The sequence below is a fragment of the Mustela nigripes genome, chromosome 2 (genome assembly GCF_022355385.1).
Source record: "Mustela nigripes isolate SB6536 chromosome 2, MUSNIG.SB6536, whole genome shotgun sequence".
Taxonomy (NCBI): domain Eukaryota; kingdom Metazoa; phylum Chordata; class Mammalia; order Carnivora; family Mustelidae; genus Mustela; species Mustela nigripes.
The window spans coordinates 90,715,784-90,728,608 of record NC_081558.1 but is presented as its reverse complement, the minus strand read 5'-3'; the positions used below and the strand labels follow the sequence as shown (position 1 = coordinate 90,728,608).

The 12,825-nt window shown below is 36.7% G+C and overlaps 1 protein-coding gene across 1 annotated transcript in view; it reads right to left on the bottom strand.

Moving 5' to 3' along the window:
- Positions 1–175: 175 nt before the first annotated feature.
- Positions 176–12,825, bottom strand: part of LOC132011803 (serotransferrin-like) — a 55,792-nt gene continuing 43,142 nt past the window's right edge. Inside the window, 3 exon segments of the mRNA XM_059390946.1 lie at positions 176–1,434; positions 10,957–11,011; positions 12,151–12,287. Coding sequence (XP_059246929.1) covers positions 1,221–1,434; positions 10,957–11,011; positions 12,151–12,287 — 406 coding nt within the window. The 3' untranslated portion in view covers positions 176–1,220.

Below are 12,825 nucleotides of genomic sequence, written 5' to 3'. Positions count from 1 at the left end.
AGCTCCTCCTGTCTCCTCTGAAGCTTTAGTGTGGCTTGTCCCTGAGTGTGTGAAGTAGGGACAGCAGTTTGTCCCTGTGTATGCTGCAATCCTCAGGCCCTGGAAATAATGGAGCTCAGCCTGCACCCTAACACATGCTCCCAGTTGTACTCACTCTACCATTCCACTCGATTGCTCTGAGCCAGACATGTTGTTTATTTACCAAGAAACGCATTAATAATTTATAAAAGCCATTAAAAAAAAGTCAACATTTAAGAAGACAACAAAGAATACCACTTTGAAAAAGCTGACTTTTCTTTCAACCATGAGTGAATATGCACTTTAAAAAACTATGGAGAACTTTTTAAATTCCTGTGGGTTCCACAGCATTCTAGCTCCTAGTATAAAATAGGGGCTGGTCAAAGAGTATAGAAACGTAGCCCCAGGGCCCTCGGCCATCCAAAAAACCACACACAGCTTCTAAATCTTTATATACTCCTCAGTTAAGGGAAGCCACGAGAGCACATCAGATGCTCGCCATGTGGGGATTTAGCATTTATAGTTCTATCATCTGGGAATGACTCCAGGGGTTCAGGGCAAGTTTTTAAAACCTGAGTGCTGTGAGGCTGGAGTGTAGACAAGTCAACCACATTGATGAAGAACAGACCCACTGTCAACACAGCCTTGCTGTTTCCTACCTGTCTTCTTCATATGTCGGGAAACCGCATGGTAACTACACACACACCTCGGAGAAGTCACAAAGGACTAGATGACGTACTGCCCATGAACATCAAGGGCAAATGGAATCAACTGGTTCCATACACAGACAGGTTTGTTTTCAGGAAAAGGGACTAACACACAGAAGCAGAGGATAAGAAACTTTTCAGATGATAACCGTACTCTCATGATAATATCCTCTCTATGTGGATCCACTTGTTATGGTCACAAAGACCTTGACCCTAGGTCAAGCATTTGCTAAAGGGACATGACATAAACCTTAACCAAGGGAAGAAACACAGGCAGGTAAGTGATTAGAAAACACTGAGGGAGAACTAAACTGAAAAACAAAAATTCCAAGTTACTTTCAACAATAATTTGTTTCCAGAACAAGAAAATGTTTCTAATTACATTTCGTACCCATTCTTTATCAACTTCTTTATCATCTCCAGGCTACCAAACCCTTTTCCAAAACTGTGGGCCACACATATTCACATTAATGTCCTGAGCTCTGGCCCTGCCCCTCAGGCGATTTTCGCCAGCCATTTCTCCAGGTCCTGGATGTCTGCGGAGCCCGTGTCCCCTCTTCCACCCTTGGCACTGCACTCTAGGAACTCCACTTTGAGGGGCAACTGTGAGAACTCAAATTCTTTGCCTTTCTTTCCCAGCTGAGCGGGGGCAGTGCTGGAACTGTCCAGTGTGCTGGGGGCAGCAGAACGGGTGACTCGTAAAGTGTTGCTGTGAGATGAAAGAAAAATGAGTCAGGAAGAGAGCAATAGCATTTATATAGCAACTAAGGGCCTTAGGAAGCCACACACATTCCTAAACATTTCAGCACTCATTTAAGTACCAGACATTCAACTGTCAATTACACTATTAAGACGTCGATTAACCCCTTGCATTCAGAAATTGCTCTCCGACAGGAGAGGCGGGGGTCTAGCCAGACTTGGCTTGATAAGAGCAGATCGCTCATGTGCCCAGGTCATACCAACCTTCTCTCAACCCAGGGCAACCTTATCCCCTTCCTCTAACATCATCTGCATGATGCCATTTTTGAACATATTTTTTAAATACATGCTATAAATGTTAAAGTAACTTAAGTCTCTGAAAGTTAAGTGTGGGAAAATACAGTATTTATGTTTATCACGAGTCTATGTGGATACAGAGCTTAGTAAATCTACAAACTCCAGATTCTCATATCCAGTTTGGGCACAATTACTATTCTCCAACCTCTTTACCCAGGAAAACCTTCCCAAACTTAAGTTGTCTTACTGCCACCTGCTGGCCCCAAAAAAGAGTGCAAAGCAATGCTCCTGCATATACTTCTCCCGCCCTTTTTGCAATCCAGAAGCCTTGGAAAACAGGCTCCCAATGTGCTTTCTTAACAAAATAAAGCATTTCTTGGAGTTGTAAGATTGCATGAAAATTCGTGAAGAATCTCCAGGAAAAACTGATACCTTGGTTTAGAAACACACACACACACACGGTAAAAGTACTTTAAAAAATAATTAATACAAAATTCAAGATACTAAATTCAAGATTAATAGGGAGGAGCCCCTAGAGCCTTCTAATAAGCAAGGTGGTGGGTCCATGGGTATTCATTTAAATATTCTTTAAATTCAATATATGTGCCATGTATCCCTTTATATGTAAGATATTTTACAATTAAAAAAAAAAAAACTTAAGGATAAAAGGCCAAACATCACCTATATTCAGCTCTTACCATAAGGCCATGTGAACATAGCCTCTTCAGAAGTTTTTCAGAAGACTATGAAATGCTTCAATGCTGACAGGGCCGAATTCTCACATTAATTAAAAATCAGACTCCTGGGGCACCTGGTTGGCTCAGTTCTAAGAGCATGAGACTCTTGATCTTGGGGTCATAAGTTTGAGCCCCAAAATGGGTGTAGAGATTACTAATAAAAATAAATAAACTTTAAAGATCAAATCAAATCTGACTTCTAATTTAATTGATGTTCACCTTCCCAACTTTTAACATTTTTACCTCACTACCTTATAATATAGCATTTCTGTCTGTATTGCTTTTCTATGGCTCTTTAGAGTGAAAAGCAAATGGACTAAAGAAAATACATTTTTTGAACCTAGGAAGAGTTGGACTATACCAGAAGAAAAAGCCAAAATGGATACACAAACATTATGATCACTTTCCCCCCCAATTCCCAACAATTGCACCAGAATTTCTGGAAAAACCAAATCATCTAATTGTTCTAATTTCCTTAGCCTAACAACAAGCAATTTATAGTCTTAAGAGAGTGACCATCAGAAGTAAGGGAAAAATGATAAACATGCGATTTCAGAAGGGACAGAAACCACTGACATTAGCAAGATGGCAGAATAGGGGTTTCCAGCACAATTCTTCTCACAGAACCATCAATTTGAATAAGCACACACATGCATGAGAGAGCAGGCATCTGGGTCCAAGATTACAACTGGGTGTTACACAGAAATAAGAAAGGATGGATTCAAAGAGGATAGGAAGGACAGTTTCACATTACCCACGTTACTTTTCCTGCAAGCACGGAGAAATATGCTTCACTTGGGAGAAGGCCAGTGAAGTAAGCACTCAGCCACAGAACTCAGCACCAGGCTGACCGCCCCAATGGCCCCAATCTACTCCTATGGGCCCAAGCTCCAGGACCACCCCAATGGACCCCAGCACCAGACCTGCCCCAGTAGACCAGGCACCTGGCCAGGCCACCCAAGTGGACCCTGGTGCCGGGCCCACTTCCATGAACCCAGACAGTAGACCCACATACCCATGGACCTAGGAGCCAGGCCAGTCTGCCAAAGCACTCCAGCAGCAAGCTGGAGTTCAAAGGAACAAAATAAAGAACCAATAACTGACCTTAAAGAAATGGAGATCTATGAAATTCCTGACAAAGAATTCAAAATAATCATTTGAAAGTTCACTGAGCTATAAGAAGAGAACAGACAACTCAACAAAATGAGAAAAGTAATATATGAATAAAAATAAGAAGCTCAGGGCACCTGGCTAGCTCAGCTGGTAAAGCAGGAGACTCTTGATCTCAGGTTTGTGAGTTCAAGCCCAATGTTGGGCATGGAGTCTACTTAAAAAAAAAAAAAAAGAAGAAGAAGCAACAACAGCAGCAGCTCAACAAAGAGATGCCATAAAAAGTTTTTATGATACTCTAGAGCTAAAGAACACAATTGACTGATGTGAAAAATTCAGAGATCTTTAACAGCAGCCTTGATTAAGACAAAGAAAGAACCAGAGAGCCTGAGGCAGGTAATTTGAAGTTACCTAATGAGAAGAACAAAAAGAAAAAAAAGAGTAAAGGGAGACTAAATAACTTATATCACTAAAGGAATCAAATACATGCATTATGGCAGTCCAAAAGGAGCAGAGAAAGACAAACAGAAAACTTATTTTTAAAGAAATAATACAGAAAACCCTAAATCTAGAAAGGGAAATGAACAGGTAGATCCATTAAGCCCAAAGAACCCTAAATAGATTAAACATAAAGAGAGCTTCACCAAAACACACTATAATCAAACTAACAAAAAAACAAAGAGAATTTTGAAAACAGCAAGAGAAAAGACAACGGTTACAAACAAGGGAAACCCTGTAAGACTAAATTTCTTAGCCTTGGCAGAAAGGCTGTATGATAGTACAGAATGGAATGATATATTCAAAGTGCTGAAAGAAAAAAAAAAGAAAAAAATACTGAAAGAAAAAAAACTGCTACCAACAATACCATACCCAGCAAAACTGTCCATCAGACATGAAGGAGACAAAGTTTCCCAGACACACAAAATCTGAAGGAGTTCATAACCACTAGACCTGCCTTGGAAGAAATGCTGAAGGCAGTTCTTAAAGGTGAAACAAAAGGACACTAACTAACAACATGAAAACATAGGAAAGTATAAAACTCACTATGACAAATTCAGAATACTCTAATACTATAACGGTGACACATAAATCACTTAAGTCTTAAGTCTACCATGAAAGCTAGAGACAAAAGTATTAAAGATAACTATGGCTACAGTAATTTATTAATGGATACACAATATAAAAAATGAATGGTGGAGGGGTGCCAGGGTGGCTCAGTCATTAAGTGTCTGCTTTCAGCTCAGGTTATGATCCCAGGGCCCTGGGATGGAGCACCTCAACGGGTCCCCTGCTCTGCGGGAAGCCTGCTTCTCCTTCTCCCACTCCCCCTGCTTGTGTTCCTCTCTCCGTCAAATAAACAAATAAAATCTTTTTAAAAAAAGACGTGAACTGTGGATAAAAATGTGAATTGTGGAATCAATAGTATAAAATGAAGGGAAGAAGTTAATGCATGCAATTTTTGCATGCAGTAAAGCTGTTATCAGCTTAAAATAAGATTACCAATACTATGTTTTATAAAAGTCTCATTATAATCACAAAGAAAAAACCTATGATACACAAAATAAAGAGAAAGGAATCTGAGTATAACACCACAAACAAATCATTAAAGAAAGAAGAAAGGGACAAAGGAATTATAAAACAGAAGACAATCAACAAAACACAGTAAGTCCTTACCTACCAGTAATTACTTTAAATGTAAATGCTTTAAATTCTCTAATCAAAACTGAGTGGATGAATGTATTAAAAAACAAAATCAAGGGCGCCTGGGTGGCTCAGTGGGTTAAGCCGCTGCCTTCGGCTCGGGTCATGATCTCAGGGTCCTGGGATTGAGTCCCACATCGGACTCTCTGCTCAGCAAGGAGCCTGCTTCCTCCTCTCTCTCTCTGCCTGCCTCTCTGCCTACTTGTGATCTCTCTCTGTCAAATAAATAAACAAAATAAATAAAATCTTTAAATGTGTCTCCAGGACACATTTTAGATTAAAGGTTCTAAGTGAAGGGACAGAAAAAGACATTCCATGCAAATGACAACCAAAAGGGCAGGCCTGGCTATAACTGTTACATCAAAACAGACTTTAAGTTAAAAATTGTCACAAGAGAAAAGCAGGTCATTATATAAAAATAAAGGGGTCAATTCATCAAAAGGGTATGATATTGTAACCATATATGCTCCTAACATCAGAGAATCTAAATACATAAAGCAAATATCAATAGAACTAAAGGGAGAAGTAGATATCAACACAGTAATAGGAGGGGATTTAAATACCACTCTTCCAATAATGAATAGATCATACAGACAAAAATCAATAAAACAACATATTTGAACAAGACTATATACCAAATATTCCTAACAGAACATTCCAGCCAACATTTGCAGGATGCTTTCTTTTTAAGTGTACATAGAACAGTTCTCCAGCATAGATAACATGTTAGGTGACAAAACAAGTTAACAAATTTAAGACCGAAATCACGTCATGTATCTTTTCTGACCACAATGATATGAACCTAGGATTCAATAACAGAAGGAATACTGGAAAATTCATAAATATGTGGGGAATTAATAACACATTTCTGAACAACTAAAAGGTCAAGGAAGAATCCAGAGGCAAATAAAAAAATATTGAAATGAATGAAAATGGAAACACAACACACCAAAACTTACAGAATGCAGCAAAAGGCAGTTCTAAGAGGGAAGTTTATAGCAATAAATATCTAGTCTAGGAGAAAAGAAAGATCTAGATAAACAAGCTAAGTTTACACCCCCAGAAACTAGAAAAAGAAAAAACTAACCCTGAAGCTAGCAGAAGGATGGAAAAAATAAACATCAGAGCAAAAACAAATGAAATACAGACTAGAAAACAATAGAAAATATCAATGAAACTAAGAGGAGTTTTTTGAAAGATAAAATTGACAAACCTTTAGCAAGGAGAAGACTAAAATTAATAAAATCAGAAATGAAAGGGGTAATTACTCAACAGATATACAAAGGATAAGAGTCCATTAACAAATTAGACAACCTAGAAGAAATGGATAAATTCCTAGAAACACACAACATACCAAAACTGAATCTTGAAAAAACAAAATCTGAACAGACCAATAATGAGGAAGGAGACTGAATCAGTAATCAAAAACGACCAGCAAAGAACAGGTGAAGACGTGATGGCTCACTGGTGAATTCTACCAAACATTTAAAGAAGAATCAACACCAATTCTTCTCAAACTCTTCCTAATTAAAGAGGAGGTAACACTTCCAAACTCATTTTAGCTAGCCTTCCCCTGATAGCCAAGACAGATAAGGATACTACAAGAAAAGTATAGGCCAAAATACCTAATGAACATAGGTACAAAAGTCCTCAACAAAATACTGGCAAACCAAATTCAACAGTACAAACATTAAATGGATTGTACACTAAGATCAAATGGGATTTACTCAAGATGGAAAGACAGTTCAACATATACAAACCAAGAGAGGTGATACACCACATTAACAGGATGAAGGATAAAAATCATACAATCATCTCAATAAAGAAAAATCACTTGACAAAAATCAACATCCTTTCATGATTAAAATGCAATGAAATAGGCACAAAAGGAATATAGCTCAAAATAATAAAGGTCATATATGACAAGTCCACAGAAAATATCATATTCAACAGTGAAAAGCTGAAAGCTTTTCCTCTAAGATCAACACAAGGATGCCCACTCTCATCACGTGTATTCAGCATAATACTGTAAGTCCTAGAGACAGCAATTATACAAAGAAAGAAATAAAAAGCATGAAAATCAAAAAGAAGATTCTCTCTGTTCACAGATGACTTAATCTTATATATATAAATCCCTAAATCACCATCAAAGAAAAAGAACTACTAAAAAATTTAGTAAAGTTTCAGGATACAAAATCAACATACAAAAATCAGTTATGTTTCTCTACCCTACTAATGATCTATCAGAGAAATTAGGAATTACCAATCCTGTTTACAAAGCATCAAAAATAAAATACTTAAGCATAAATGTAAACCCTAAAGTAGGCAAATGATCTATATACTGAAAACTATAAGACATCTGTGAAAGAAACTGAAGACATGAATAAAGGAAAAGATATCTTTGTTCCTCAATTAGAATAATTAAATATTGTTAAAATGTCTGTATGATGCAAAGTCCTCTACAGATGCAGTGCAATATCAGTATTCCAATGGAATAATTTTTTGCAGAAATAGAAGAAACAATGATAGAATTCATATGGAACCACAAAAAGACCCATAATAGTAAAAGTAATCTTGAATAAAGACAAAAAAGATGAAAGCCTCACACTTGCAGGTTTCAAATTATATAAAAAAGCTATAGTAATCAAAACAGTATGATACTGACATAAGAAGACACACAGACCAGTAGAATATAGTAGAGGGGCCAAAAATAAACCCACACATACAGTCAGTAAACCTTTGACAAGGATGACAAGAATATACAATGGGTAAAGGATAGTCTTTTTAATAAATGGTCCTAGGAAAACTGGATTATCTATAAGCAAATGAATAAAATTGGACCTTTATCTTATATTGTACATAAAAATCAACTCAAAATGAATTAAAGACTTATACATAAGACCTTAAGCCACAAAAACCCAAGAAGGAAAACCAAAGGAAAAGCTCGGTGACCCTGGTTGTGGCAGTGAGTTTTTGGATATGACACCAAAAGCATACGCAACAGAAGGAAACATAAATGTGATTGCTAATTTAAATAACTTCTGCAGAGCAAAAGAAACAATCTGTAAAATAAAAGGATAACCTGGAATTGGAGAATACCTGCAAACCATGTATCTGATAAGGGTTAATATCCAAAATATATAAGAAACTCCTACCAGTCACTAACAAAAAAAAAAATAATAATAATCCAATTGAAAAATGGACAAAAGATAGACATTTCTGAACAGACGTTTCTCCAAAGAGGACACAAATGCCAATAAGTACATGAAAAGGTACACAACATAACTAATCATTAGAGAAATGCAAATCAGAAGCACCATGAGATATACCCTCACACCTGAGATAGTGACTAACATTAAAACAAAACAAACAAGTTAAGTTGTAGAGATGCAGACAAAAGGCAATCCTGGTACATTGTTGGTGGGAATGTAAATTGATACAGCCACTATGGAAAACACCATGAAGATTCCTCAAAAAATTACAAATAAAACTACCATATGATCCAGCAATTCCATTTCTGGGTATTTATCTAAAGGAATTAAAATCAGGGTCTTGAAGAGGTAATTGCACTCTCATGTTCACTGGAGCATTACTACAAGAGGCAATATATGGAAGCAACCTAAATGTCCAGCAAAGGATAAATGGATAAAGAAAATGTGGAACATACATGCAATGAATATTATTTAGCCCTGAAAAGAAGGAAATCCTACTATTTATAACAACATGGATAAACCTACTATGCTAAGTGATATAACAAACCCAATTAAGACAAATAATATATAATCACACTTACATATGAAATCTAAAACAAACACATAGAAGCAGGGTAGAATGGTGGTTACTGGAGTGGGGGGAGAGGGAGAAATGGGGAGCCTTTGGTTATTAGGTCAAAAGTTATAAAGTTTCAGTTATACAGGGGTGTCTGGGTGGCTCAGTCGGTTAAGCGTCTGCCTTCGGCTAAGGGCATGATCCCAGCCCATGTTGGGCTCTCAGCTCGTGCAGGGAGGGAAGCCTACTTCTCCCTCTCCCTCTGTCCCTCCCCCAACTCTCTCTCTCAAATAAATATTTTTTTAAAAAAAGGTTCACTTATGCAAGTAAGTATATACTAGAGATCTATATAGCATAGTGTGTACAGCTAACAATACTGCACTGTATACTTAAAATCTGCCAATACTATAGATCTTAAGTATTCTCATGAAACACTCTGTTTCTCTCACTCACCCTCATACAAACACAAACAATAAAGAGAGCAGGAGGAAACTACAAAATAATGGTATTTTTAGGGCCTCGATGGTGGTGATGGCTTCAAAGGTGGATACTTATCCACAAATGCATGGAGTTGTACACATTAAATATGCACGGCTTTTTACATATCAATTGCTTCCCATAAAAGTGTTTAAAAAAATCTTTTTTGATATTCAACTTGAAAGCAGGAGGTCTTTGATAAATCTGACTGAACCGCTAACTTTACTCTTCTATTCATATATTAAAAAGTTTAAAGCATATGAAATTAAATATATCATTCTCAGTTAAAAGAAAAAAGAAACACAGAAAATGACAGACCAGGTCTGATAAAATTTTTCTGTAAAAAACCATAAATTAAATGTTTTGGGCTTGTGGGTGACATTTAGTTTCTGTCACATATTTTTCTACTTTTCCTATTTTTTTAACCTGCCCTTTAAAAATGTTAACCTATTTCTTGTTTGCACACCCCGAGCAGGAGTTTGTCAACCCTAAGCTCCTGAGTACAGGAACCACATCACAGTTCCCCCTACAGCCACATCCTGAAAGCAGAGCTTGCCATATACTAGATGTTAAATGTATAAATGAGTAAGTAAATCCTGGTGGGGGAAAAAAATGTGCTCGAAGTTGAATTTTTTTTTTTTTAAGATTTTATTTATTTGAGAGAGAGTGCATGAGTAGGGGGAAGGGCAGAGGGAAAAGCAGGCTCCCTGGAGAGCAGGGAGCCTGATATAGAGACTCTATCCCAGGACCCCGGCATCATGACCTGCTCCAAAGGCAGACACTTAACTGACTGAGGCAACCAGGTGCCTCTCAAAGTTGAATTTACACACACACACACACACACAAGTCTACATAACAGCAGCAAGAAAAAATTACTTGCTTCATATAATATTGATGGTAGCTCCCGGGTAAGCAAGCTGTAGCTAGCTCTTATAAACTGGGAGAGTATAGACATGCTAGTAGATTTCTTAAAATTCAAGAAGTTACAGCTCACTTTACAAATTTTTAAACACTAAAATAAGCTAAATGATATTGCAATGTAGCTAGAAAATGATAAAATAAGCTATAAAATAGTATAATAGATTTTTAAATTCTTTTAAAGCATTCCTTATTTTGTCAACAAAAATTTCCATGGCTTTCAAATTTTTTAGTTTCTAAAACCTTTCATATCTACTATAAATGAACTAGAAACAGTGGGAAAATAAATTGAGCTTATGGTCTCAATAAACCTGAGATTTTCTTTCCATGAATTTTTAAAGCATCCATAAACATCCCACCGATGCCTTTTAGAATTCCATTAATTTTGTCAATTATTTAACAAATATATGTCACACTATTCTTTGGGCTATGATAATTATATACAACCAAAGACCTTAAGCAATATATTCAAATTTCCTAAGTGTTAAAATCTACATTAATCAATATGACTTATTCATACTTACAGTTCTTTCTCAAGCTGCTGCTGAATTAACTTTGCGGATTTTGCCATTGTAATGTCTGTAAAGAAATAAAGACATTGTTATAGTTTAAACCGGAAAGGGTCTTTTCCCAAGACCTCTTGCACATATGGAAAATTCCAATTTAAACCAGTAAGTTTCTCCCCCCCCTTTTTTTTTTCCTAAAGAGCTTTTTACCATTAGTAGCTTAACTACTAAAATAAGCTTTCTAATTTTCAGGTATGGGTTTTCCTATAATAATGCTTACAAATATATTAAGTTCCTATCCCTAAAATTGACTAGTTCATGAAAGTTTCTACATCTTACAAAATATATGTAAGTCCAGCTAGCCTATCAAGAGAGAAAACCTAAGAGCTTTTTGATTGTAAATAGAAACATCCTACTTGTCATATAAAAGTAAACTAAGCACATTTCCAGCTGATACTAAGATACTATGTCACTTAATTGCCCCTTGGTAAGAGAGGAACACCCTCTTTGCTGGTTTGGCTTCCAGCAAAAGCCAAATAAATATCACCTTCTCTCCTACACCAAAGAAAAGAAACCGAGAGGCCAGTAATGATCCTAACACCACTTCCTGATTAGGCATTGTTAGGGTTATAACTACCTGATCACTTCTGACAAATGCTGTAGAATCAGAATTTTAATCTGAAAGAAGACTATAAAATCAACTAGTTTATCTTACGCTAGAGATAATGAAACTGAAGCCTCAGATTACTGGGTGTGATAGAAAATGTTTAATGGTTATGAGGTTAAAGAAAACACAACTTGTGCAAACAAAAACCCTCCTTGATAAAATGTGCTGGAAGGTAAATGTGTCTGAAAAGACAGATGGTCCCCTGGCCCTCCACAATTGTGTGTGATAGGACATACTGTCAATCTGACAGACTTAACTTGGTAAATAAAGTAAAATGATTTATAATTTTGTGAAATGTAAAACACTGTATCAAAGAAAAACTGGTAACAGACACTCCTTAGAACAGACTGGTAAAACTAACAAAATTAATAAAAATTTTTTTTAAAAACCTAATAAAAATGCAGGTATATAAACAACTTTTAGATTTAAAATCCTTCATAGTTCCTTAACAATCATCTCTCATCCTCAATAATAACAAATGTATTAGCTCTTAGTAGCAATCCCAGAAAAATCTCAATTATTATTGCTGGAAAACATGATGGCACCTTGCTTATTGCAGGCGATTAAGAATGATGGTGTGTTCTTCAGACTCATACTGTCGATGAGGACTTGATACAGAAACTCTGCCACATCTTTCACCTCTCGCTGGAAGGCTGCACTATCCACAACAAACACAACAGCCCTGGAAGGAGGAGAAAGAAAAACCAGCATGTAAGCAAGCAGGAGTACAGCATTATACTGAAAAGTTATATCCTTAATTTCATCCAATTCAATCCTAATTAGTAACACACAGCAGGCTCAAATGCAAGTGTGCACACATGTAATCATACCATAAAAATACTCATTTAACAAAGGACTACTGAGGAGATGCCAAGTGTGTGCATTTTTGGTTAACTATGTATTTCTGATGACTGTACAGTTTGAAATTTTTTCATCAAGTTTTATAAAAATGCAAAAACAACAACAGAAAACAAAGGACTACTTACTTAGTGTTAATGTATTATCAATGAGTAATCCAAAAAGTTAAAAAAGGAAATCATGCCTGCCCCACAAAGACCAGGAAATTGAAGGAGCAGGAGGCTGGCTGAGGACAAAGCAAAAGCTGGTGCCTTGCACCCCCCCCTTCACCCGCTCCCCTCCATACGTGTAGCATTCCTCAGGCACCCCTGACTGCCATAAAACGATAAATAGTTAACTTGCAGAGATCACAGTCCTGCAAG